Source organism: Musa acuminata, chromosome BXJ2-2 (genome assembly GCF_036884655.1).
Source record: "Musa acuminata AAA Group cultivar baxijiao chromosome BXJ2-2, Cavendish_Baxijiao_AAA, whole genome shotgun sequence".
NCBI classification, from domain to species: domain Eukaryota; kingdom Viridiplantae; phylum Streptophyta; class Magnoliopsida; order Zingiberales; family Musaceae; genus Musa; species Musa acuminata.
This window is the reverse complement of record NC_088339.1, coordinates 33020870-33047500: the sequence shown is the minus strand read 5'-3', so window position 1 is coordinate 33047500 and position 26631 is coordinate 33020870. Positions and strand designations below refer to the sequence as shown.

Genomic DNA, 26631 nt, shown 5'->3' with positions numbered 1-26631 from the left:
AAAGATTTTTTTCGAGTCCAAGAGAGATTTCTTTTAAGACAAATACCAGAGATTTAATTGATCATATTTGGGAATAAGAATGCGGGCCCAAAACAGTTTTTATTATTGAGAATAGGGAGAATTCTTTTAACATAAAGAGTTTTTTTTTTTTTTTTCATAACAAAAATATCTTGGATACCATGGTCACCAACATCTTTAGGGCTGGAAATCGTCTCCCAATTGATAAGGTGGATTTTATGATCATCCTCCTTATCATTCTAGAAGACACCATACCATATGAAAATTTTATAAGTCTATTATGGATCTTTTTGTAATATCCTCCTTAACATGTCACGAAAAGTCACATGGATTTTTCACACATCATTTTATAATATTTTTTTGTCAATACAATGTATAAGATAATTAATCTTATTTTTCAACAAAGTACTTGCTTGTATAATGCCAAAAAAGACCACTGGCTTGGTCACACGAATCTTGACAATATCTGCTACATTGATTTGAAGATGTCTTGATCAACTAACAAGTATGTTGTGCCATTCACCTTCCAATTATAAATTTCTGAAACTATTGGTCGTGATTGACGCCTAATTTGTTGCTGAATATATCTAAAGAATGAGATAGTTTCTCAGCTGTTTGATTAGGTCTATAATTAGCCTTTTTTTACTGAATCAGGGCAATTGATGTATCATTTTGTGTGGACTAGAAGGATTGATGTCTTTTGATACATCATGAAACAATTGTTCCCCCTACACCTAAAATTCTCGCCTAAATACAGTGAACTTTTTTTGGTGACAGAGGTGGCTTGCTGGATGATAACCGGAGAAAGGCAGGCAACACGAATCCGTGGTTTGTACTTGAAAGCAATACTAAGACAGGAAATTGGATTCTTTGATAATGAAACTTCTACTGGTGAAGTGATTGGTAGAATGTCCGGAGATACAATACTTATTCAAGATGCAATAGGTGAGAAGGTACGTATCGAATTTTTTCTCAATATGAAGCCCTAAAATCTCTATAACAAGGTGGTAATATCTCAACAATTTAGCCTCAAGCTATATGGATATTATACCATCATTGAGACTCAATGTAAAAAAAGTCGTACTTAATTAAGATCTTCTTATAACTCCTTTTAAAATGCATTTCGATTGTAAAGCTATCTTTTAATCTGCATGGACAAATTGTATATGAAACATGTTGTAGGTTATTTCTTACAGAATCTTGAGAATTGATGCATTCATTATCTTGACATATGCAAGTCCCTTTCTAAAGATCAAGTTATATGTTGACATCTGCTGTAATCATTATCTTCCTAAGAATCACTTTATCTGTCTTTTTCAGGTTGGAAAATGTCTGCAATTAGCTGCAACCTTCTTCGGTAGTTTTGTCGTTGCATTTACCAAAGGTTGGCTTCTGTCACTTGTCCTGATAGCGAGTTTACCTCTCACCGTCATTGCCGGTGCCGCCATGTCATTGATAATATTCAGATCATCAACCCGCGGCCAAAAGGCATATGCTGAAGCCGGCATTGTTGTCGAACACACAGTTGGATCCATCAGAACAGTACGTAAAGATTCTCTGCTGCATTCCGCATTTAAGGTGAAGCTGTTTATAATCCTTGTTTGAATGAATCTCAGGTTGCAGCTTTCAATGGTGAGAAGCAAGCAATCGACGATTACAAGCAGCTCATCAAGAAAGCGTATGGAGCTGTTGTCCAAGAAGGGATCGCTGCTGGGGTGGGCATCGGTTGCGTTCTAATGATCATTTTCTGCAACTACGGTCTGGCTGTATGGTACGGTGCCAAGCTCATCATCGAGAAAGGATACATAGGAGCAGATGTTTTCAATTGCATGGTAACTGTCACGACTGGTGCAATGTAAGTCACATCCCCGGCACCAGTTTGTTTTTGCAGGAAAAATAACTATGAATTAGGCTCATTTCTCTTGTCTTCTCTCGATTTATTTGCTTCACCAGGTCTTTAGGTCAGGCATCGCCATGTCTGACCGCGTTCTCGGCAGGCCAAGCTGCAGCGTACAAAATGTTCGAGACGATCAATCGAAAGCCCGAGATCGACGTCTACGACACGAGTGGGATCGTGCTGGAAGATATCAAGGGCGACGTTGAGTTAAAAGATGTCCGATTCAGCTACCCAGCGAGGCCTGACCAGTTGATATTTAATAGCTTCTCCTTGTTCGTACCAAGTGGCACCACCATGGCTTTAGTTGGAGAGAGCGGCAGCGGGAAGTCAACTGTGATCAGCCTGGTGGAGAGGTTCTACGATCCCCAGGCCGGTCAAGTACTGATCGATGGCATTGATCTGAAGGAGCTGAGGCTGAAATGGGTGAGGGAACGGATTGGACTCGTCAGCCAAGAGCCTGTCTTGTTCACCACGACTATTAGAGAGAACATCGCCTACGGAAAGGAAGGTGCAACAGCTGAAGAGATTCAGAGAGCAGCTAAGCTCGCTAATGCTGCAAAGTTCATCGACAAGATGCCAAACGTAACCCGGAGAACACCTACCCACCAACATGTGACCAAATGCTCATCTTCTTAGTTCATTCCCGTCTCCTGCAGGGGCTTGACACCATGGTCGGCGAGCATGGCACGCAACTCTCGGGTGGGCAGAAGCAGAGGATAGCGATCGCGAGAGTCATTCTGAAGAACCCTAAGATCTTACTTCTTGATGAAGCAACAAGCGCATTGGACGCTGAGTCGGAGCGGATAGTGCAGGAGGCTTTGGAGACGGTCATGACGAATAGAACCACTATCGTCGTCGCCCATCGCCTGAGCACCATCAAGAATGCCGACACGATCTCGGTCGTGTCTCGTGGAGAACTCGTAGAACAAGGTACGTGGAAACAGAAACCTCTCGGAAATCTGTGCCGACACGATCTCGGTCGTGTCTCGTGGAGAACTCGTAGAACAAGGTACGTGGAAACAGAAACCTCTCGGAAATCTGTAGCTTCACAGATCTGGAGAACTGCAACATCGACACATGCAGGTTCGCATGCTAAGTTTGTTGGGCTTGCAGCCCAAAATGGGTTCAGCCCATGGTGGGCTTAATCAGCCCACAGCCCACAACCCACACCCCTTTGATCTAACCCTAGATCAATATAATGAGGGTGTGGGGGCTGCGTTTTAGAAGCAGAAAAGAGACAGAAAAAGGCAGCAACGTTGACATCCTCATAGCAACAAAGAACAAGGCAGAAAAACAAGAGAAAGAAAGGGAAGAAGATAAGGACAACGCAAAGAGACTGTTCTCGATCATCTAGCAGTGTTCTCATCTCAGGTTAGATCAAATCTACAGTAGACTCTTACTGTGATTACTTGGGGAGGTTCAAGATATTATGGGCAGTGACGTAATCCTTATATCTCAGTTATTCTCTTATGGTTGCTGCTAGGGTTTTGGGCAAGAGATTGAGATTTGTATATTCATTATTCTTATAGTGGATTATCTCTAGTTTGCCCCGTGGTTTTTACCCTTCACATTGAAGGGTTTTTCCATGTATATCTTGGTGTTTTGTTTGATTGTGTTTCCATTTTATTTCGCTGCGTATTATGGTTTTCTAGTATTTGTTCCTATACAAAGGTTATTCCTCTTTATATCCCCATCAACTGGTATCAGAGCAGGGTTTTGGTGATTTAATTTTTGTATTTGAACATGGAGGCCTGTAATGTTTCTCGCATGATTAGTTTGAATGGAAACAATTGGATGATATGGAAACCAAGAATGGAAGATCTATTGTATTGCAAAGATTTGTATGGACCTTTACAGGGGATAGTGCAAAACCTACAACTATGACAAATGATGAGCGGAAGAGGTTAGATCGAAAAACAATTGGGTTTATTAGACAGTGGCTTGATGATAGTGTCTTTCACCATGTTTCTACTAAAATTTCTGCATATTCTCTTTGGAAAAAAATGGAAAGTCTCTATGAAAGAAAAACAGCTCGCAACAAAGCTTTTTTGATTAGAAAACTTGTGAACCTAAAATATAGAGAGGGTGTTTCTGAGCATTTGAATGAAATGCAGAGTATTACTAATCAGTTATCCTCTATGAAAATGTCTCTTGATGATGAGTTGCAGGCATTGTTACTTCTTTGTTCATTACCAGAAAGTTGGGAGACACTGGTGGTTTCCCTTAGTAATTCTGCTCCAAATGGTATTGTCACTATGAGTCAAGTAACAAGCAGTTTGTTGAATGAGGAGTTGAGAAGAAAGAGTTCGGTAACATCTCGGAATGATTCACAGGCACTTATCTCAGAGAACAGAGGAAGGTCAAAGTCTAGAAGCAGTTCACGTATGGGTAGGAGCAAGTCAAGATCAAGAAAAGATATTGTTTGCTATAACTGTGGTGAGAAAGGACATTACAAGAACCAATGTAAGCAACCTAAGAAGAACAAGAAAACGGGAAAAGAAATGGAGTCTACAGAGTCAAAGGATAATACTACAGCTACAGTGCAGGGTGGTGATTATTTGATTTTGTCTCTTTCTGATGATATTTTTTCTTGTGTATGTCAGGATCTTGAATGGATGATTGACACAGGTGCTTCTTATCATGCTACACCACGGAGAGAGTTTTTTGCTACATACAGGTCTGGAAACTTTGGTGTTGTCAAGATGGGCAACTATGGTACAGCAGACATCATTGGCATGGGTGATATCCATTTAAAGACCAACCTTGGCTGCAAGTTGGTACTTAAGGATGTGAGACATGTGGTTGACTTGAGGCTGAATTTAATTTCAGTTGGAAGACTAGATGATGAAGAGTATGAAAGCAGATTTCACAAAGGGCAATGGAAGCTCAGTAAGGGTTCTCTTGTTATAGCTAGTGGAAAGAAATGTCATACTTTGTACAGGTTGCAAGCTAAAGCTTATGGTGATCAGTTAAATGCTACAGAGAAATACTTCAGGAGTTGTGGCATAGACGATTGGGACACATGAGCGAGAAGGGGCTGCAAGCTCTTTCCAAGAGAGAGGTATTGCCAGATCTCAGAGGTATACATCTGAACCCTTGTATTGATAGTTTGACTGGTAAACAACATAGAGTTTCATTTGCTAGTGCTGCTTTGTCTAGAAAAATGCATGTCTTAGACCGTGTTTATACAGATGTATGTGGTCCTTTGAGGACAAAAACTCCTGGAGGATTTGTTGATGTTCTTGGTATAAGTGGTGCATTTTATTTTGTCACTTTTATAGATGATTTTTCCAGGAAAGTTTGGACTTATGCTTTGAAGACCAAAGATCAGGTTATTAATGTCTTCAAAGAGTTTCATGCCAGGGTTGAAAGGGAGATAGAAAGGAAATTGAAATGCATAAGATCAGATAATGGTGGTGAGTATACGGGATTGTTTAATGACTATTGCAGGTCACATGGGATCCAACATGAGATGACAGTTCCTGGTACACCTCAGCATAATGCAATTGCAGAGAGGATGAACCGCACCATCATGGAAAAGATCAGATGTATGCTTTCATAGGCCAAGCTACCCAAAAGGTTTTGGGATGAGGCTTTGAGGACTGCAGTTGATGTGATCAACTTATCACCATGTACAACCCTAGATGGTGATGTTGCAGAGCATGTATGGTCAGGGAAAGATGTTTCCTACAGGCATTTGAGAGTGTTTGGTTGTCGTGCATTTGCACATGTTCTAAATAATGAGATGTCCAAGCTGGATGGTAAGTCTAAAGAATGTATTTTTCTTGGTTACTCATATGATCAGTTTGGTTACAGGCTTTGGGATCCAGAAAAGCTGAAGGTGTTCAGGAGCATAGATGTGGTCTTCTTTGAAGATCAAACCTTTGAGGATTTGAAGAAGAAGGCACCAACCAAGACTTCTGCAGAAGGATTAGCATATTGTGACCCAGTTATTCCTCTAGTATATCAGGGTGATGGGGGAGATATGCAGGAAAATAGTGTAGAGCCTGATGTTGATTTACCTACAGGACATGTTGAGCAAGAAGAAGTAGGAGAGCAAGTTCCCGCAGAACCTCAGTTGAGAAGATCTTCTAGATAACGTCAACCTTCCAGAAGATACTCTACAGATGAGTATGTGATGCTTACTGATGCAGGTGAACCAGAGAGTTACCATGAAGCAGTTGAGAGTGAGCAGAAAGAGAAGTGGTTAGTTGCTATGCAGGAAGAGATGAATGCTCTTCAGAAGAACCACACTTATGATTTGGTGCTGCTACCAAATGTTGACGAAGACCTTACCAAAAGAAAGACAGGAGATATGCCGACAGTTGATCAGCATGGCTTCACATTGAGGAGTCATGGGACAGCCTCCCTTATGGGCTGAAGGGGGAGGTTGTTGGGCTGGCAGCCCAAAGTGGGTTCAGCCCATGGTGGGCTTAATCAGCCCACAACCCACACCTCTTTGATCTAACCCTATATCAATATAAGGAGGGTGTGGGGGCTGCGTTTTAGAAGCAGAAAAAGGCAGCAACGTTGACATCCTCGTAGCAACAAAGAGAGAAGAACAAGACAGAAAAACAAGAGAAAGAAAGGAAAGAAGACAAGGACAACGCAGAGAGATTGTTCTCAATCATCTAGCAGTGTTCTCACCTCAGGTTAGATCAAATCTATAGTAGACTCTTGCTGTGATTACTTGGGGAGGTTCAAGATATTGTGGGCAGTGACATAATCCTTATATCCCAGTTATTCTCTTATGGTTGTTGCTAGGGTTTTGGGCAAGAGATTGAGATTTGTATATTCATTATTCTCATAGTGGATTATCTCTAGTTTGTCCCGTGATTTTTACCCTTCACATTGAAGGGGTTTTCCACGTATATCTTGGTGTTTTGTTTGATTGTGTTTCCATTTTATTCCGCTGCGTATTATGATTTTCTAGTATTTATTCCTATACAAAGATTATTTCTCTTTATATCCCTATCAGAGTTGATCAAGGATTCTTATGGCTCCTACTCCCGGTTAATACGGCTGCAAGAGTTCCCTGAGCAAGAGGAAGAATCAATGATTCCAGAGTCTGATGCCAGGAGTTATATAAGACGGTCCGGGAGCAGTAATTTGTCCTCCAGGATATCCGTCGGCAGTAATTTGTCCACGCAGGGTTCCCGCCCAGAAGGAGACAGACTCGACGAAGAGGGTGCCGACGAGGACGAGATGGACAAAAAAGCTTCTGTTAGAAGACTGGCTTATCTGAACAAGCCCGAGACGCCTGTGCTTGTGTTGGGATCCATAGTGGCTGCCATAAATGGCGTCATTTTCCCAGTGTTCGGGATTGTTATTTCAAGCGTGCTCAAGACATTCTACGAACCCCCAGATGAACTCCGCAAGGACTCCAAGTTTTGGGCAGTGATGTTTGTTCTTCTCGGAGTGGTCACTTTCCTTGTGGTGCCGGCGCAGCACTACCTCTTTGGAGTGGCTGGTGGGAAGCTGATCGAACGAGTACGTTCCTTGTCGTTCGAAAGGCTGGTGCACCAAGAGATCGGCTGGTTTGACAAGCCTTCCAATACCAGGTATGACTTAGCCATGCTTTGAGTCTCGGTAGTACGTCACTCAATTCCAATACCCACAAACATTTCACTCATGTGCTTCTCTTTGCAGCGGGCAAATCGGCGCGAGGTTGTCAGCAGATGCTTCGACCGTGCGAAAGCTTGTCGGAGATTCCTTGTCCCTTGTAGTCCAGAACATCGCAACATGTATCGCAGGGCTTGTGATAGCACTGTTAGCAAACTGGAAGTTGGGGCTCATAGTCCTCGTCCTGCTACCTTTGTTAAGTCTGCAGGAATATGCTCAGATAAAGTTTCTTCGTGGATTCAGTGAAGATGCAAAGGTGATGTCCAGCACCCCGCTTCTCTCTCTCTCTCTCTCTTCATGAATTCTTTAGCAAACTGTGTGCTGCAGAAAATGTACGAAGAAGCAAGTCAAGTGGCAAGCGATGCGGTCGCCAGCATCCGTACCGTGGCTTCGTTCTGTGGAGAGCAGAATGTCATGGATGCTTACCTTAGGAAATGCGAAGCTCCCATGAGAAATGGAGAGAGGCAAGGGATCATAAGCGGCTTGGGCTACAGTTTCTCGTTCATTGCTCTGTACTGCACGTATGCTCTCTGCTTCTACATAGGAGCTCGGTTTGTGCACGACGCCCAAGCAAACTTCGCCCAGGTGTTCAGGGTAAGTGGTGAATCTTTCTTTCGCCATATCGTGTATTCCTTTTCTTCTTCTTCTCTCATTCTTTCTTTCCAATGGCAGGTGTTCTTTGCGCTAACCTTGGCAGCCCTTGGAGTTTCGCAATCAAGCACAGCTGCTAGCGATATCAACAACGCCCGGGATAGTGCTCGTTCTATCTTTGCCATTTTGGACCGGCAGTCGAAGATCGATTCGAGCACCGACGAGGGCGAGGTGTTGCAGAACGTGAGAGGAGACATCAAGTTCCACCATGTCAGCTTCAGATATCCATCCCGTCCTCACGTGCAAATCTTTAGAGACTTGTGCTTGAGTATGCCCGCCGGAAAGGTAGAATCCATCAGCTTTACTGGAGAGGTCACCTTCTTCTTCTTCTTCTTCTTATTGTTGTTGTTCTTCTTCTTGGTATTCTGCAGACTGTGGCGCTCGTCGGCGAGAGCGGCAGCGGGAAATCCACGGTCATTGCGCTCCTGGAGAGGTTCTACGATCCTGAAGCGGGCACAATCTCTTTGGATGGGATGGACATTGCGAAGCTGAAGGTGAGCTGGGTGAGGCAACAGATGGGCTTGGTGAGCCAGGAGCCGGTGCTGTTCAACGGCACTATACGAACCAACATAGAGTACGGAAAGCAAGGACCAGCGTCGGAAGAGGAGCTGGTGGCGGCAGCGGAGGCCGCCGGCGCGCACAGGTTCATCTCGGGCTTACCGCAGGGGTACGATACGAGCGTGGGCGAGCGAGGGGTGCAGCTGTCGGGCGGGCAGAAGCAGCGGATCGCCATCGCCAGGGCGGTCCTTAAGGACCCGAGGGTGCTGCTGCTGGATGAGGCGACGAGCGCGCTGGACGCCGAGTCGGAGCGCGTGGTGCAGGAAGCGTTGGACCGCATCATGGTCGGGAGGACCGCCGTGATAGTCACTCATCGGTTGTCGACCATCAGAGGAGCTGAGACGATCGCCGTGGTGAAGAACGGCGTCGTGGCCGAGAAAGGGCGACACGATACGTTGATGGGGATCCAGAATGGCATCTACGCTTCTCTTGTTGCACTGCAAACTAGTTCCACGTGAGGAGTGGAGGAGAATGCTGTGGTGGTTACGATTGATTGTTCGACAAAGTCATCTCAATTGGCAGGTTGGATCCAATGGGTATGCAAATACCTTTTTAATTGTATTGCAATTTGTTTCGCCTCCAAAATTACTCCAATTAAAATTTTTATTGTATTAGCTTTAAAAAAAATCACTGAAAACATGCAGAAGACAAATACCAGTTCAAAAAAATAAGATTGGAATTTGTTCCATTAAAGTTTTTCTTTTTATATGCTCTTGCATTTAGAAGACCATGATATGATTAATCTATCTCGTTATTCATCCCAAGGGAGCATTTCCCAACACTGGGAGAAAAACATATGCACGCTACTGTCCATACAGTAGAAACCGCGTCAACAGCACAATACCACCACCGTACAAGTATAAGAGGGTGAGCTTGTTGAAAATAAATGATACGCAGTCATATATATATATATATATATATATATATATATATATATATATATATGTACAGAGAAACCAAAGCAACTATCAGTTTCTATTGCTACCATTCAAAACCAAAAAGTAAACCAAGAGACCAACAGTTTTAAACTGGGTTGGACATACCTAAACATATCTTGTATCCTATCCATTGGGCAAGATTCCATTGCACTAGTAGCCTGTCAGAGGCAACAAGGTTACTCTTTAAGATTCACCAAGCCACGAAGTTTATTGTAAATCAGTCATCAAGAAAAGCACAGATAAATTGGCCCATGCACATCACAGTAGCAGCTACCTCTGTGTGTGTCTGAGAGAGAGAGAGAGAGAGAGAGAGAGAGAGAGAGAGAGAGAGACTAGAAAAAGGCACACAAGAATGTATATCAAAAAAATGGATGTGTCAGCATTTTGGTTATATAGCATACAGCCAAAGAGAGGTTAGCTTCTAATATTGGTGCCGAGAAATACTATTGATCTCCAGTTAATGCATCATTCAATTGCACTGAGAAGAAACAAAAATTTGATAATAGAAATAGTATGCAAAAGACATGCAATTCTGAGGGGTGGAGTCTGCTTAAGCACAGTAGAGTCAATAGAGCATGACATTGCTAATCCCATGGACAATGGATGAATCAAACCACCCGTCTAAAGATTGGGTTTTCTTTACAGTACTAACCCCAAATATTAGATGCTTTGTGTGACTGCAGTTATGGATAAGTTAACTGGATCATGTGTAACCCTGGAAGAAGGCTACCAAATAGCTCAACACTAAATCATGGATAATTTAATCGGACCATGTGCAAACCAAAGAGCTCAAAACTAAATCGACACCATGATAACAAAACTGTAAATGAGCGGCAGATTGTACTTACCCACATACCAATGCAATATTCTGCTCATGCATTTTTCTTGCTATCAGAATGTGACAAATGGTGATCAATTGATTGCAATTGGCTCCGCAGGTTTTGGTTGTCCTCTAAGAGGCGGTCATATTCAAGAAGCAACCCTTCAGATTGTTTTCTCAGAGCTATGGCATTAGCCTCTGCCATCTTTACCTCTTTCATTCTTTCTTCTGAAGCGAATTTTAATTGCTGTATCCCTTCATTGAGACTCGTGATCTTTTCTTCACGCCCTTTTATCTCATCTAATTTCCCACTTTTCGCTTCTTCTAATAATCTGTTCTGCTTCATTGCAGCCTCCATGCTCTTTCTTAACCCACGCCACTCTCTTATGTAATGGTGAAGACGGTCAATAATTAGAGCAAGAAACAACGAATATCCTGCAAAAAAAAGAGAAAGATTTCCATTTTCAGAGAGAACAAATGAAAAAACCATATTTGCATCAGTTCTAGCATTTAAAATAGAGCAGAAAAAATCCTGACATTCAATGAACATATTTAAAGTAAAAAATGTACGATAATATTGCTTGGTCTCCATCCAAGAATTCCTAATTTTCGGCTAGTGCCTCACTTTTCAACTGTAAATGACCATCAAAAAAGCTAAACTGCAGGCTACAATAAAGTTTGTCAAAACAGAAAACAACATGACCAAAATTAAGATGATCACAATTTATTAGTCAAGCTTAGTTTGCCTGCGTTATATCTCTTGGATCGAATATAAGAGTTTAGATATTCCACTGTAGGGGCAATATTACAGGGTTTATGCATGCTAGATCCTCCCTTGTGAGGCTGTGAATGACTTGTACAAAGGATTGAGGTGTTTCCATGAATAAATATATAATGATTCTGAAAAGTTTCTGATCACGATTAGCACATGATGCCTTTGCAATATTAGAGCGTTTGTATTAATAATAATGCTGAATTGTTATAATATCCTTTATGATCGTCCATTTCTTATGGTGATACACATGAAGACCTGTAGAATGATAAGATTTTCCATTCAAGCAATCTTCTCAATATTAGAAGGTAATATGTGAATATTACAGTAGAATATGAAAAATAAAATATTGTTTAAGTGTGTACTGATTGATACTTTCCAGCCCCTACACAATAATTAAGGTTCATTTTGATTAAGCCTGACTGAGGCTAAGTACTGATATGTTCAGTTTAACAGGGGCCAAAACACATGAGCATTTAGAATAGAAGCATATATAATTTGTGCCAATGAGAATGATGGTCCTATCCCATAAACAGTGATAATTAGAATACTGTAACAGTCTTTTGGTAGGGCATTGGGTACATATTAAGCCTCAGTGCAACAGTAGGAAGCTCCTTTACGACCTAGAAGACCAGGGTTCACGTCACGGAAATAGCTTTTTTAAATATTTAAAAGTATAACTGCATATATTGACGTTCCCGCGACCCTGCATTGGCGGGAGCCCACTGAGTATGCACTTTCTTTTTGTTTTGGTATGGCACGATGGCACAAAGTTCAATGTGACATGAACTGGTCGAGCCATGCCCATTCCACTAGTTCCTGTTGAGATCATATCCGTTTAATACAAGGGACCAACCAATCTTGTAATACTTGAGTGCCTGAATTTGTTCACTAATCCAAGAGATCCGAACTATCTTAGACTCACCAGCAAACTATACAATCTATAGAGTGGAGTAAGCTCACTGATCAGACGTCAAAGTTATACACACATGAATACACTTATTAATTTCTACCTAAATTATAGAAGTAAATAGCACACAAACTATAGAGCAGAAAGGAATAACAGAAGGTACAGTGAAGATTAGAAGGAAGAAAACTGCTTCTACAATGAAAAGGAAAAAGGAGAATAAATTAGAAAGGACACTGCCACCAGCAATTAGCAAACATCAACTTAGCACATTTGCTGCTCTATTACCAACACAAACCTATATTTAAGGTGAATTGTACTCTGATACTCTTACAAGGGAATATACCTTTTGCTGCTTGTTTTAGTTTCTATATTATCAACTAAGAAGAAATTCAGAGAATAACCTAGGCCTTCACGGGGTCACTTAAAGCTAATCATGTCATTCTTGAAGGCTTCAAGATGCTACGGTGGGTTGTAATATTTTTCTTCCATGGTGTAGTTTGCCAAGATGCAATTAATCTCTTCAGGTTCAAAATCTTGATTGGCCCTTCTTTGGGCTTGTGGCGAATACTAACTACTATTGGAGACTGCAAAATGGGGGAGAACATTGTTGGTATAGCTTGTATAATCTTTGGTAATGTTCGGATCATTGACAATCCCTCGTGCACATAAGTGTAATCACCGGTTACATTGATGTCCAACTGGTTTTAGGTGTTGTCAATCAAAACTTTAGGTGGGCTCTTTGGGCAACCTTGTCATGCATGGAAAATAAGTTTGTCATTGATCAGCAGGCAGTAGCATAAGAAAATAACTTCTTTAATTATGCCAATGGAGACTCATACAAGAAGTGATTAGCATCATAATAAACATCCAACTCTTTGTAGCTAGACAAGGAGATAGATAGCAAGGCATGATGGATGGACACACTAGTGGTAAGTCATAGTATAGTGTCAAAAAAGATCCCAAAGGAAAAGTAGTGATTAGCATCGTAATAAACATCCAACTCTTTGTAGCTAGACAAGGAGATAGACAGCAAGGCATGATGGATGGACACAATAGTGGTAAGTCATAGTAGAGTGTCAAAAAAGATCCCAAAGGAAAAGTAATAAGAAAAAGTTTAGCAGAACAGGGAGAAAAAGGGGAGAAGAGAAAGACAGCAATGGAAGAAGATAAACTGAGAAATAAAAGCTTTATTATCCTTTACATGATGCACTTAAGAGCTGATACTACCCTCCACAAAATCCCTCTAAATATATAATTCTTCAAACACAAGCATCATAGAAAAATGACTAACCTATCCTTTGCTATACGCATATTAGGACTTTCAGACACTATAAAGATCCTTCAAAATAGCCAATAAAAATAAAAGTATTGCTACAAAAAGTTTCTTATTGGCTTCCCTATCCATCTTCTCCAAATATAATGATGACTTTCTTGGGTCTCCTATTATATAATTTGGGGCTGCTATTGGTCGCCAGACCTGGTTGCATCAAAAGATATTCTAAGTAGGATTCATGTTAAAACTCTTGAAATTTATTGATCCCAACTTACTCTATCAAATCATTATAGGAGATGATACACATATACGTGAAGAGGTTTCATATAAATTTGACCAGGGCGTGACATCAAGCCCCCTCAAAATGATCATTCAAGGATCTAACAGAATCAAGTTAGCTCTATAGTTGAATCAAAGGGCTAAATACTATCTTTATTTGGCCGGTACTACCACGAGATGATCGGGGTTAATATATGGAGGCTCTGTCGATGATGTCAATTGACTCATTATCGTATCCAATCCATCATTGAAGATGAAGATTAAGTCGTTGTTGTATGCATCATAACATTGCCAAGACCACTTAATAGTCAAGATCACTCAACTAAGATGGTTTGAGACTGGAATAGGTCCAACGAAGTCTCGACCTCATATGCTAGTTTGTGTTCTGCCCTAACCAGAATTGTCGATTGCCGGCGTTGGCGGACAAGCAATTTGACGAGACACGTGTTGAAGTCAAAGAAGAAATCCAGACAATACTACTCGATCAGAAGACAACCAAAAGCCCTAAACGAGAGAAAGAAGGAGAAGAGCTCTGCACCCATGAGGGAAGCCTCGAGAAAGTGCCGGCTATGGAGGACCTGATCGGTGGGGGTGAGGGCGCCGATCTGGTCGGATCGGCTCCAGATCTTGGACATGCTGTAAAGGCTGGATCCGAGAACCACAAGACCTGTGGCGGCTATGGTCCTCACCACGAGGGGGCCACGTCCGCGCTTGAGGCGGTCGAGGCCGAGCAGGGCTAGCTTGCGGAGCGGGGTGTTGAAGAGGAGCACCCCCACCACGGCCACCTCCGCGAGCAGCAGCGCGAACAGCAACTGGATCATCGGGGCCTCCTCCTCTACCACAACACGACGATGGCCTACCGCGAGACTAACAGAACGAGCTATGAGTTAGACGATTGCGAGGTATTTAATTTGGCCACTATTGATGGCTTTAGACAGTGTCGGCAAAAGAATTACGTATTTTATTATTATTTTAATAGAGTTTTATTTTTTATCATTTTAAATATAATTATTTTGAGATACATTTTGAAATTTGAAATTTAGTCGGGAAAAATTTTCAAAAACATATCAACTTTTTACCCTTTTTTTTCCCATAAAATTCCCCCTTTTGATTTATTTTCGTATAACATTATTTATTTTTTAAAAGATAAGATCATCTTTTCACCACCATCTAATAATTCTTATTGTTCGGAGAGATAAATAATATTAGTGTTGGTAGAGACAAATGATCGTGAAAAAAGACGAGGAAACAAGAATAGCACGAGTCACAAATATCCAATTAACTCATATATTATTGTGAGAGGGTGAGGGTAATGCATAGAGGTAACGAAGGAGGTAGTGGTCGATGAGTTAAAAGTTAAGATAATATCGTTTTCTAGAAAATAAAAAATACTAAGATTTTTTTTTTTGACGAATTTGCCCATTTAGTTACTGATTTTTTCAATATATTTAGCATAAAAGATATACTTCTATATTAAACTTTATTAATTCACTTTTAATGTGGGAATAAGTTGGGGTATTTATTACATCTGATGTGAATAATACTGGATACATTTGTTTTACTAAGTATTCTTTCTTTGAATAATAGAAGAGAAATAAAGCTGCCGCTTGCCGGAAACTGCTCACTGTTCAGATTGTTTAGAGACCATGATTTGCCTGCAGCGAGAAAGAGTAATGACACCAAATGATCTCTCATCTTTCCCGACTCTCCTTTAAGCTCGTCAAAAAATGCTGCGTTTGCCTCTACCGAAAAGAAAACATGGAACAGATAGAAGAAAGCTAACGTGGAAAGATGAGAGATCCGAGTAGGCTGTACTATTCCTCCCCTTCAAGGCTTAGGCTCCTTTCCTTCCGATAGAAGTCTTGTTTAACGTTTAGGTACCCCACAGATCACAAAACACACCGAGTCAGGGCAAGCAAAGAACATTACAAGCTGTGCATCGGCATGGATATAAGCTGAGACCTCTGATCTCCATCTGCTGCAGACTAACAAGTAGAAGAAAGGGAAACACCAGCCTTCTTCTACCCTCGGAACCATGGCACTGAAGCCCGTGGCGTCCCTTCTTCTCTTCCTCAACTTCTGCATGTACGTCATCGTCACTGCCATCGGAGGATGGGCCATCAACGTGGCCATAAATCGCGGCTTCATCATAGGTACAACACCTCGTTCGGATCAACCCTAAGACCGACCTCGCCATTGCTGATCCGTTTTCTCGAGTCTTGCAGGTCCTGAACTCACCCTCCCAGCACACTTCACCCCGGTATACTTTCCCATCGGCAACTTCGCCACTGGCTTCTTCGTCGTGTTCGCTTTGATCGCTGGCACGGTCGGCGCCGCGTCCGCCATCGCCGGATTCAACCACATCCGATTCTGGAACTACGACAGCATGCAGCCTGCGGCGTCTTCTGCTGTCACTGCATGGCTTCTCACGCTTCTTGCGATGGGGTAATGGCAAACGCTACGCATGGCAATACTTGACCCGTGGATGCCTACTTAATTCGATCACATTTGGTTGCAGTTTGGCCTGCAAGGAGATCGTTCTGGAGGGAAGAAATGCACGCCTGGTAAGAAATGGCAATCCTCACATCTTTCTATGAACGCATTACTTTAAGGAAGAGTGTGTGACGCTTTGCAGAGAACCATGGAGGCTTTCCTGATCATTCTATCAGTGACACAGTTGGTGTACATTCTTGTGATTCATGGGGGTTCATCTACACGTCAAGCAAGTGCAAGGAGTTGATACGATCCCTTTCTATCCCTTGATGTATCTATTTGTGTGTTTCCCATCAAGAAGAAGAAGAAGAAGAAGAAGAAGAAGAAGCTGGCTTGCTATTGTGGGATCTTTGTTGTGTAATTGTAGATTTGCTGGGCGTGCACACATTTGACTGTTCTCGTTAATCTGATCTTATTTCAATGGAAGGGTGTTTTGATTTCGGTATTTTATGCTTCGCTTACTATCTTTTCGAAGCTGTAAATAAAGCATTAACTAAGCAACCAAATCAGCAACTAATTCAAGTATTAATCAAACAAAAATAATTATCTAATTAATTTTAAAAATAAAAGTAATTAGCTGATTAGATAGCAAATGACATTATAATATGAAAGATTAAATATCTTTATCAAAAATGCATTAAAATAAATAGCACGCAAATGCTTAGAATTATAGTGACCAGTGTGAGCATTTTTTATGCACCATTTAATATTGTCAAGATGTTTACGCAAGTATAAAACCTTCCAATATTCTAAGCACTTGCGTGCTAATTCGCATTAAGCAACACGAAAACATTACTTTATTTCTGCAAGAATTAATTTGCGCCTTTTGGCTGGTTTGTCAACGCTACATATGGATACCGTGAGCGGGTACAAACGACGCAGTCTTCGTCAACCCGTAGTTGGATCCCTCTACATAAACACAGGCATGCATGCAATTGATTTCACCAACATCAAAGCACAGAATAATTGTCTGCATTTGCTGCGAACAAGCATGGCTTCTGCATTCAACCTACTGCTCTTCTTTCTCGTCTGTGGCATCTTTTGCAGCACTTGGCCGACGGCCTCCGGTGGCGTTCCAGACCATGCAGTGGTGGAGAAGTTCGAGAGGTGGATGGCCAAGTATGGGCGCGCCTACAAGAACATGATCGAGAAGTCGTACCGCCTCGGTGTGTTCGCCAAGAACTTGAAGTACGTGGACGCCTTCAGCAAATCCGGCCGACGCAACTACACCATCGGCCTTAACCAGTTCGCAGACCTCACCAACGAAGAATTCATGGAAACCCACACTGGACTCAGGCGACCCAACGCCGCCTCCAAGCCACCGGCCTCACCCTGCTTGTACCAGAACGTGACCGGTGTTCCCAGTAGCGTCGACTGGCGGAGACGAGGCGCAGTATCTCCGGTGAAGGACCAAGGCTCCTGTGGTAAGCCGATATCAACTCTGCTCTCGATATATATCGAATCGAGCTTGATCGCTTTGTAACCAAAACAGGATCTTGCTGGGCGTTCTCCAGTGTAGCTGCGATAGAAGGAATCACCAAGATCAAGAAGATGAAGTTGATGGATCTGTCGGAGCAAGAGCTCGTCGACTGCGTCTCCTCCAATTTCGGCTGCAACGGTGGGTGGATGAACAACGCCTTCGCCTTCGTCGTCTTAACGGGAGGCATCACCACCGAAGCCAGGTACCCGTACGTAGGATACCAGCGAGGCTGCGACTTCGAGAAGCTCTCGCATCACGCGGCCTCCATCGCCGGATACCAAGACGTCCCGGCGAACGACGAGGGAGCACTCATGGCGGCGGTGTCGCACCAACCTGTGTCGGTAGCCATCGATGCCGGTGGACTCGACTTCCAGTTGTACACAGGTGGGATCTTTAGCGGGCCTTGTGGGACTGACCTTAACCATGCGGTCACTGTTGTGGGATACGGGAAAGGTGCGCGTGGGATCAAGTATTGGATAGCGAAGAATTCATGGAGCAGCAATTGGGGTGACCATGGTTACATACTGATGAAGAAGGATGTCGCTGCGAAAGGACTCTGTGGTATCGCCATGGCTGCTTCTTACCCAACCGTGTGAGAGATACAGAAGAGCTATGTCACGCCCAACCTTGTCTAATTATGGACTCTGTATTTTACCTTTTGAATAAAGCTATGAATATGTAGTGGCAAAAATCATTATGTTGAGAATTTGGATCCAAAAAGAGGAGATAGAAAGTCAAACATAAATAGAATAACTAAAAATAATATTAATATTTTTAATTTATGATTAAAGACTACTTCATTGATGAAAGATACCTCTCTATCAATACTCTATGATGCATTGCTCTCATAAAAAATAAAAATCATCCTCCTATTTACAGTTTAGACTCATGATATTTAAAATACTATATGTATCATCTATATCAAGTAACTTAAATTAATTAAGCTGTGGCATCTCTTAGATCAATAAAACTTTTGTTAACATTATGTTAGTAGCCTCATATGGAAATATGTTAACAGTTAATGTTTCATCTTTATAAGACTCATCTTTCCAATTTTTTTAATTTGTGTTTGTTAATGTTGTCACAATGTACAGTAAAAATACTAAAAATGTTATCTCCTGTGGTACAGTGATATTCATATCCACCACAAGTGGTGTCATCTATCACATCCTCCTCCTCGAAGCCACGACGAGTAGACAAGCATAAGTGGTGGGAAAAGAGAGTAAATGCCGTAGGTAGTGCCACTCGCAATGAACAAAGGTGGTGGAGATAACGATAATTTGTTGGCGATCAAAGAAGGTTGGTAGAGGACAAAGATATATTTTTTGTGATAAAAAAAAAAGATGTACCCCTTGTTATTATTCATAATCTCTTAAAAATTTAATAAAAATAATATTTTATTATTCACAATACTAGCTTTCCCCATCGCCCGTGCATCTTATCGAGTTGTTTGCAAAGGTTTAAAATATAATAATCTAGGTTAATGAAATTAACGCAGAAGATGATATCTTTTGGATCACTACAGAATATATATAATCTTAAAATTATTAAACCATTATAACAAGTGTCAAAAAATATTTCTCACATCTTTCTCATCAATCTTCAATTTATCATATTTCATCATCTATTATTTTTTTTATCATCAATCTTCTTTGATTAAGAAGTGAAGGAGAAGGAGGAGAAGGAGAAAAAGATGAAAGATGAAAGATGAAAGAAAAAAAAAAGATTATAGACAAAGAGTAAAAAAGTTTAATTAAATTATAAATTGAGAGCATATATATTTATTTTAAAAAATAGTTTAATAAATATTTAAAAATTTTAATATAAGATTATAAATAATAATAAAAAAATATAAAAATAAAAAATAAAAAAACCCAATATTAAAAACTATTTTTAGGTAAAATGTTCGAACAGAAGTGATTTAGCACGTGACCTCAAAATCCCACCCAATCATATGCCATTTGGGTTGCTTAAACCGAGGTGTTGGGAGATTTGAACTTTGTGAAGGAAGCCTTGGAGAGAACCAGATGCTATCTCCATGATGGTAATTAAAGAAGAAGAAGAAGACAACATGGGAATCTCCCCGCTTTCCCACTTTGCTTCAAGACGGAACTCTGTCCCCATCGCCCCCATCCTCATCAGAGCGCAGTGCTCCTCTTCACTCCGCTATAAGCCCCCAAATCCTATCCCTTTTTATCTTCCCAACGCCCATTGCTCATTGGCCCCCTCGCTTCAATCCACGGCCCCTCATCAAACCCTCCTCGTCTTCCCCCCACCTCCCGCATCCCATCCCATCCCATCATGCCGTCAGGTGCGAAGAAGAGGAAAGCCGCACGCCGCAAGAAGGAGATGGGACAGGGCGCCCACCCTCCCCATTCCCCGACCTCCCCTCCCGCTCCTCCTTCTCCTTCAGGTAGTACTCGTCCTTTCCCTCTTTTGCTCTGTCCCCGTCCCCCTCCTCTTTTCTAGTGTTTCCCCGGCCACTCTGCTCATCTCTGTGCTCTCTCGTCAACGTAACAGGCGGCGGTGAATGCCACGGCCACCACCGCGAGGAGGACAGCGCCAGCAGCGGTGAAGAAGACGCTGCCGATCGTGAGACCGCCGTGGTCAAGAGGGAGGAGGCAGCCGCGCCTGTATCGAAAGAGGTTCAAGAAGTGAGCGTGGAGGTGGCACCCGTGCCTGCATCGGAAGAGGCCCAAGAAGTGGGTGTCGACTTGGTACGGGATGGAGCTCCAGAGGCAGGCGCCGTAGCGGATTTTCCGGCGGTTGTTCCTGTCGATGGGTCTTCTTCCGCGAAAGAGGAGGTCGTGGAGGTTGCCGAGCCTGCGGCCGAGACTTCCAAGACCTCGATCGATGTGGACTCCTTGTCACATGGAACTGAACAGAAGCCAGTCCCTGTCCTCAACAATTTGGTCAGCCAAGTGCCTCGTGAGAACACCGAGCTATGCCGTGGGACAGCCGATTCTGAGGCGAGTACCACGAACGCCGATCTCCGTCTTCTGTTACTGTTAGCATATTGTTTTTTGCTAACTGCTAAATGTTTTATGGGGATTGATTGGATTGACCTATCAGGTTTCAGTAACACTACTAGAGCGCCGAGCCACCTGGTGGAATTGCTGTGGATTATTTGATGTTCTTACAGGATCCAGAGAAAATAGCAGGTTAACAGATTGTTGACTGCTATCCTTTTGTTTTTATTCCTTAAAGATTAGTCTTCTTCCACCTGATGAAAGTGTTTGTGAAATTGCTTCTCCTCTAGTTGGTTCATGAAGTTTATCTCTTTTTTTCTCTCTATCTTGGACTATGTTTTAGTTGCTCAGAGTGTGTTGAGGATTAACAAAATCATATAGGATTAGGACAGAGATAGGAAAGATACTATTGGAAACGGTTACTTACCAAAGTAACCATGTAGGTGTGACTTCTGAAGTACAATATTGAGGTTACTGAAGATGGGGTGGTCTCTTTCATGGCTTTGACCCTATCCTACAATGTCTTGGGTCTTTGTGCTTACAATCCCTTTATAGATATTTGTGGTCTTGTGATTTAGAGATACGACATTCTATAATGTAGTATATATCTAATATTTGGGTTTCTGAACAGACATCAGTTTTGGTGAAAACTGAGTTTCTTTGTTGGGTTAGGAAATACCATTTTTGTATTTAGCTCCATCATAATTGAAGCTCCTGATCATGGGCTGTTGACATATGCCTATCAGCCAAGCCACATAATCTTGTGTTTTGTGTTGAGTGATTGCCTAGTCCTCTCTTGACTCGTCACCCTATTCTTTGTATATGGTTTCCTTGCTACAACACACAAGATGACAGAATATTTCATGAGCTGTATCAAATGTACACTTTTCTGCACAGAAGGGGTTACATAAGATTAAAGGGATTACTTAAAATACTCATGTTAGAAGGAAAAGAACAGGATTTGTGTGGCAAACCAATGGCTGAGAAGAATACAACTTCTCATATATAGGCAATGGTCGCATATATGTCCTTTTTTTTAATTCCAATTAATTTATTCTGTACTATATTTTTTTTTAATTCATAAATTACACTGAAGTGTACAATTATATCTTAACTGCCCCTGCAATTTACTCTTGGAGAGGTGATATCTCTAGGCATTAAATTAGATAAATTACCTTATATCATTCTTTGTTGATGTACTCAATGTTCTTTTTATTTAGTGGCAAATTTGATTCATAAACATAAGAAATTAGTCATTTATTTTTAGTTGGACATCATCATCTTATTTTTTTGAGATTTTTCAGTGTAACCTCATATCTTATAGGTGTTTTTTTAAGAACCACCGTCTTTTGAGTATTTACAATCAATCCCAAAGGAACACCTATAATTTGAAGTGCACTTCCTGGTAAGAAACTTGGTAAGTGAGCCTGCAGTTTTAACCCTTCTATTTCTTTCTTAAATTGAACATGAAGTCATTCAATAGCTCCACCTCTATCACGCAATGGCATGCCTTGGTGGTTCACTTGTTGATGGTATCGCTCCTTGCTAGTGATGCACGGAATGATTTCATGCAAATAGGCACCATCTTCTTCATGCATGTGGCGGGATGGAGTGGGACCTTCATGTAGAGCTGGAATAGCTTGATATTTTCACATAAATGTATTGAAGGAGTGCTGGACGTTGAGGAGATCAAAGACACTGAGGGCAAGGCCAGTGTGCTTGTAGGCATGGTGGAGAAGCCATGATGAGGTCAAAGCAGCAATTGTAACTTGGATGAGGAGCATAATGGTGGATAGTGAGGAGTATGAGGGCAAACGATTTAGCTAGGATGCTCATAGGCATGATGGAGGGAGAGCATACCAGTGCCCAGAATTACAATAATTTTCTCGGAGATCTTCAGTTGGGCGGTTAGGCACCCTGCAACATAATGCAACGACATGGGCCCACAAGAATCTAGTAAAAGATTAACATAAATTAGTCATCTACTAACATAGTTGAAATGGATTAAGTTAATAAGAGCATGCCTAATTCTTTTACCTAATTTTGCACTTGTTTCTTTTATAATGATAATTAGGATGCCTAATGTGCTTAATATGCACTGAAGGCATTAATCTTTAGCTTCCATTATATGGAATGAAATCCATTGTGACAATTGATGTTGATATCCTCCAAAACAACTTTAGTAACATTATGGAAGTTTTGATTGCCATGGTATTTAGAGTTTCTTTACCGTTATATGTGCAACACATTGATCAATCTTATATCTAAAATGCTAAGACTAAGATTGACTTATAAACAACTTTAGTAACATTATGGAAGTTTTGATTGCCATGGTATTTAGAGTTTCTTTACCGCTATATGTGCAACACATCGATCAATCTCATATCTAAAATGGGCTAAGATTAAGATTGACTTATAAAGATTTGATGAGTGTACTTTTATTAACTTCAGCTTAAGCATTTTGATTAGTAATTTAGGCTAAATAAAGTTAATAGGTTAATTATCCCATTAGGTCGAGTCATGACAATTAGTACCAGGTCCGGCTTAGTATGCGGTATGATGAGGGGCTCGAATAGGAAAGGGCTACTTGTTAACGGGGTTAATGAACGTGTCATGGTGTAGAGTCACCTCTAGGTTAAGCCTCACATACATCATACTATGATTTGGCCTTGATGAGACCATAAAGTCCTTTAGTGAGGAAGATTGTAGCACCTTGATTAGTGTTACATTTTTAACTTTAGATTAAGCATTTCAGTCACTAGTTAACTTTGGATGAGTGTTGGGAAGTTAAGGAAATAATATAGCACTGTAGTGGTGATAACAATGTTGAGCATGTGAAGATTTACAAAATTAATGGGTCTGATAGAGGATAAGATAAGGAAGAATCATTTAAGATAGTAAGATTATGTTTAATGTTGTGGTTATAGGCAAAGTTTTTAATCTTATACTCTACCAACATACCGAGCGGAGAACACAAAGCAACTTACGGTTTTTGTACCTGATTGTGGACTCGAAGGAGAATAACTCCCCCCACCGACGAGCAAAGTGCCTTGGGGCTGACTGGTGCATGCACGAGGGAGAGTGGCGGAGGGGGAAGGCTTCCGAAAAGGGAAAGTTCTCGTGGCCCTCCAACGTGACCTTCATGGGTGAGCTCTGTTCCGACCGGATGGAAGGCTTCGGGACCTTCATCGAGTCGGAAGGCAACACTTGCCCTAGCTCCTATATCGCCAACCGAGAGCATAGGTTCAGATGCAAGTGGTACTCCAACAACGACTATCACAGGGGCGGCTAGTGGCACAACCTACAGGAGGGCTGCGAACGGTACGAGTGGCGGAGCGGGAACCAATATGTCGGCGAGTGGCGGAACAACGTAACATCCAGTTATGGGGCACTCATCTGGGCTAATGGCAATCGCTATAACGACCATTGGGAGAATGTTGTGCCGAATGGGAATGACGTGTTTGCTTGGCTAGATGACAGTTGCTACGTAACGTCAAGCACAAGTCGGTAACGATCGAAATTTCAATTGTTATCGCCCGATACAACCTCGTATCACCCGATACGGGGCCAAAAACCTAATACCACTCGGTAGTGAGCGGTTTATGTGCCGATCTATTGACGGGTCGGTACATACCACCCGTACCAGGTGGTATGGTGCGAAATTTAAAACCCTGGTTATAAGTAAGTCAATTAAAATAATGGCGTATGGAGAGGTGGAGGGAGACGAAAAATGTTTACCATAAACTATATTTTTTAATGTTCTTAATTTAGTTAGATATGTTGTGTTATAGATAGCTTAATGGTGGAAAAAGATCCATATGGCTATAGTTGGGATATTTTGACTTGTTATTGTTACGATAGGTTTCCAAGTTGCCATATACTTTTAGCTTGAAGATTATTACAGCTCAAACTTGCTAAAAAAAGTGTGAATGGTAACGTTGTTAATTTCATGATTGATTTGTTTGTTACATATGATATCTTTGAGGATAGGTTGCTGTCTGAACTTGAAATGATTTGTGAATTGCCCTAGAGATTTTACAATAATTTGTGTGATGTTACCGCCTAAGTTAAATTTATGATTTTCTCATTAATTCTAATGTTTTTCTTATCTCTTTTGACCTTATTATTTGGAGCTTCCGATACCAATTTGAAGCCACCAGAACTGACAAAACTACAAACATTTATGATAAGTTAAATTGAAGTTTCCGTCTCAGCCAAAAGGTTCAATATTCACATTGAAATTTACTCTACAAATTAGCTTCTAACATTTAAAGTCCAAGAAAACAACTATTCATATGCTTAGGCTAAATGCTATTGATTTTCCTTAATAATTTTCTGGTCTGATAAGTTGTTGGTTATATCCAGTAATTGCATCCAACCGATATTAACTTCCTATGGGATGTAATTCGAGATTATATTTGGTTTGTTCAGAAGATGCACATTAAATGTCAGAAAATGGAGTGTTTTTTTTCTGGGATTGTTTAGGGTTGCAATATATAAATTGGTGCCATCTCTGCTGATCTCAATGATTTGACTATTCTCTACTATCTCTAAATTGTTTTACTTTGTTTTCCAATCGACCACTTTGACTACTTGTCTGCATTTTTATTCCTTATTAGATAATAAAACTTGTTCTCGATATCCTAGATGGCATTTTTTTTGTCATCATATTCATGCTGTGATACAGATTACTTTCTTTTGTGTCTGTTACTAAATTTGCTGTTCATATTTGGTTTACATGATAAATTGCTTACGTTTCTCTTTTCACCCTATTATGTTTCTCCGATTTGGCCCTGTAGCAGGACATGATGATGCAAAAAGGAGACATGAATAAGAACTGCTTCAGGATGCCTTATTCTTCGATGCTTATAAGAGTATGTGCTGCACAAAAAAGGTACTTCAATGTTGGCAACCCGACACAATGGCACGATACAATTCCTTTGTTCTGACGTATGGATGTCATGTAGCAGTAGCTGCTATCGGTTCTTTTTCATTGGTACATGTGAAACCTTACCATTTGTTATCTTGTTTATAGTCTTCTTTTTATGCCAAAAGTTTGCTTGTTGAGTCTTGGCAGTCACAATTCAATCGGAATTTGTTCTCGTCTTCTGTATGTTAGTAAAAGCTTGATTTGAATCATGTGTGACATATTCTTTGGTCATGTTTTACTAACTTACGGCTTCATTAGAACTTTTAAGCTGACTTTATTTTATTACCTTCTATTATTATTTTTTTTGGAGGAAAGAGTGAAAAGAGTTGTCTCCACCTTGTTTTCATTCAAATTATAAAGCGCATTCTAATAGATCCAAGGCATTGAATTCCTTGAAGTGCATCACATCACTTTGATCTCTCTGGAATCATTGTTATGACCTGCATCATATGTTGAATACATTTGTAGGAGATATGTGGTGAACAAGAAAACAAAAAAAAAAACAGATATCATTAGGACCATAAATTCAAGAAAAAAAAAAGAAGTTGAATGTCATGTAATATTTGAATAAAGAATTTTAAAATGGGGGCAAATAGCTAAATTTTGAGGTGGTGTCTATTAAGAGTAAAATTATGGTTTAGAATGGATGAGATTAAGACCTTTCTTTTGTATTTTAGGTAATTATGAATGACTAATTATTATTAATTGTCTTATAGTGTTGCTCCCATCACTTGAAATCATTATCATTGAAAATACTGCATAAAAATCCATGTTAAGCTTGTATTTGTATTAATGTAACTCCAAGTCATGTTTCTATTTCTTGAATAAATTAAAACCTTTCTTTTGTATTTTAGGTAATTATCAATGACCACTTATATTAATTATCTTATCGTTTTGCTCCCATAAATAATCATCATTGAAAATTTTGCATATTATTTTTTATAGAAATAAAATAGAAAGAAAAAGATTGTATTGATTGAAACAATACATAATACTTCATATTTATACATTTAAAAGAAAA

The 26631-nt window shown here is 40.8% G+C and overlaps 5 protein-coding genes across 12 annotated transcripts in view; 4 read left to right on the top strand and 1 right to left on the bottom strand.

The window, feature by feature from the left end:
* Nucleotides 1-9301, top strand: part of LOC103976506 (ABC transporter B family member 11-like) — a 12449-nt gene extending 3148 nt beyond the window's left edge. Inside the window, exons 3-13 of one of the 5 annotated variants that reach the window (XM_065097028.1) lie at nucleotides 796-971; nucleotides 1339-1560; nucleotides 1635-1873; nucleotides 1972-2497; nucleotides 2572-2845; nucleotides 6437-6456; nucleotides 6896-7476; nucleotides 7565-7793; nucleotides 7865-8131; nucleotides 8210-8473; nucleotides 8560-9301. In XM_065097028.1, the coding sequence (XP_064953100.1) occupies nucleotides 796-971; nucleotides 1339-1560; nucleotides 1635-1873; nucleotides 1972-2497; nucleotides 2572-2845; nucleotides 6437-6456; nucleotides 6896-7476; nucleotides 7565-7793; nucleotides 7865-8131; nucleotides 8210-8473; nucleotides 8560-9204 (3443 nt within the window). In that variant the 3' untranslated portion in view covers nucleotides 9205-9301. Of the gene's footprint in view, nucleotides 1-795; nucleotides 972-1338; nucleotides 1561-1634; nucleotides 1874-1971; nucleotides 2498-2571; nucleotides 2850-5023; nucleotides 5032-5608; nucleotides 5619-6082; nucleotides 6093-6436; nucleotides 6457-6867; nucleotides 7477-7564; nucleotides 7794-7864; nucleotides 8132-8209; nucleotides 8474-8559 lie in introns of all 5 variants that reach the window. The other 4 variants (XM_065097031.1, XM_065097030.1, XM_065097029.1 and 1 more) reach the window with 4 other exon arrangements.
* Nucleotides 9302-10163: 862 nt separating this feature from the next.
* On the bottom strand, nucleotides 10164-14625 carry LOC135584525 (uncharacterized). The gene is made up of 2 exons (XM_065097032.1): nucleotides 14277-14625; nucleotides 10164-10939 (listed from the first exon to the last, which is right to left on the bottom strand). Exons 1-2 carry the CDS (start codon nucleotides 14557-14559, stop codon nucleotides 10557-10559), a joined length of 666 nt encoding a protein of 221 aa, XP_064953104.1. The 5' UTR covers nucleotides 14560-14625; the 3' UTR covers nucleotides 10164-10556.
* Nucleotides 14626-15731: 1106 nt separating this feature from the next.
* Nucleotides 15732-16676, top strand: LOC135605058 (membrane protein PM19L-like). The gene is made up of 4 exons (XM_065094746.1): nucleotides 15732-15891; nucleotides 15964-16183; nucleotides 16257-16302; nucleotides 16374-16676. Exons 1-4 carry the CDS (start codon nucleotides 15774-15776, stop codon nucleotides 16476-16478), a joined length of 489 nt encoding a protein of 162 aa, XP_064950818.1. The 5' UTR covers nucleotides 15732-15773; the 3' UTR covers nucleotides 16479-16676.
* Nucleotides 16677-17193: 517 nt separating this feature from the next.
* On the top strand, nucleotides 17194-18398 carry LOC135605056 (ervatamin-B-like). Its single transcript, XM_065094745.1, has 2 exons — nucleotides 17194-17655; nucleotides 17724-18398. The coding sequence occupies exons 1-2, from the start codon at nucleotides 17223-17225 to the stop codon at nucleotides 18305-18307; spliced, it is 1017 nt and encodes a 338-aa protein (XP_064950817.1). The 5' UTR covers nucleotides 17194-17222; the 3' UTR covers nucleotides 18308-18398.
* A 1418-nt stretch (nucleotides 18399-19816) lies between these two features.
* Nucleotides 19817-25819, top strand: LOC135606174 (uncharacterized). 4 transcript variants are annotated; one of them, XM_065097022.1, is made up of 5 exons: nucleotides 19817-20124; nucleotides 20232-20680; nucleotides 20784-20872; nucleotides 22005-22085; nucleotides 25480-25819. In XM_065097022.1, exons 1-5 carry the CDS (start codon nucleotides 20013-20015, stop codon nucleotides 25487-25489), a joined length of 741 nt encoding a protein of 246 aa, XP_064953094.1. In that variant the 5' UTR covers nucleotides 19817-20012; the 3' UTR covers nucleotides 25490-25819. The 4 variants fall into 4 exon arrangements, with proteins under 4 accessions (XP_064953094.1, XP_064953095.1, XP_064953096.1 ...); XM_065097023.1 differs by having other exon boundaries at nucleotides 22005-22097; XM_065097024.1 differs by lacking the exon at nucleotides 22005-22085 and having other exon boundaries at nucleotides 19844-20124.
* Nucleotides 25820-26631: the final 812 nt, after the last annotated feature.

Excerpts from the sequence above, each read along its gene's own strand:
- LOC135606174 (XM_065097022.1), top strand. The coding sequence starts at position 20,013 with ATGCCGTCAGGTGCGAAGAAGAGGAAAGCCGCACGCCGCAAGAAGGAG. Across the intron at positions 20,681-20,783 it reads GTGGGACAGCCGATTCTGAG|GTTTCAGTAACACTACTAGA; the intron begins GCGAGTACCACG and ends TTGACCTATCAG. Across the intron at positions 20,873-22,004 it reads GGATCCAGAGAAAATAGCAG|GTGTTTTTTTAAGAACCACC; the intron begins GTTAACAGATTG and ends CATATCTTATAG.
- LOC135584525 (XM_065097032.1), bottom strand. The coding sequence starts at position 14,559 with ATGATCCAGTTGCTGTTCGCGCTGCTGCTCGCGGAGGTGGCCGTGGTG. Across the intron at positions 10,940-14,276 it reads TCTCGAGGCTTCCCTCATGG|GATATTCGTTGTTTCTTGCT; the intron begins GTGCAGAGCTCT and ends TTTTTTTTGCAG.
- LOC135605056 (XM_065094745.1), top strand. The coding sequence starts at position 17,223 with ATGGCTTCTGCATTCAACCTACTGCTCTTCTTTCTCGTCTGTGGCATC. Across the intron at positions 17,656-17,723 it reads GAAGGACCAAGGCTCCTGTG|GATCTTGCTGGGCGTTCTCC; the intron begins GTAAGCCGATAT and ends TAACCAAAACAG.
- LOC135605058 (XM_065094746.1), top strand. The coding sequence starts at position 15,774 with ATGGCACTGAAGCCCGTGGCGTCCCTTCTTCTCTTCCTCAACTTCTGC. Across the intron at positions 15,892-15,963 it reads AAATCGCGGCTTCATCATAG|GTCCTGAACTCACCCTCCCA; the intron begins GTACAACACCTC and ends CGAGTCTTGCAG. Across the intron at positions 16,303-16,373 it reads AGGGAAGAAATGCACGCCTG|AGAACCATGGAGGCTTTCCT; the intron begins GTAAGAAATGGC and ends GACGCTTTGCAG.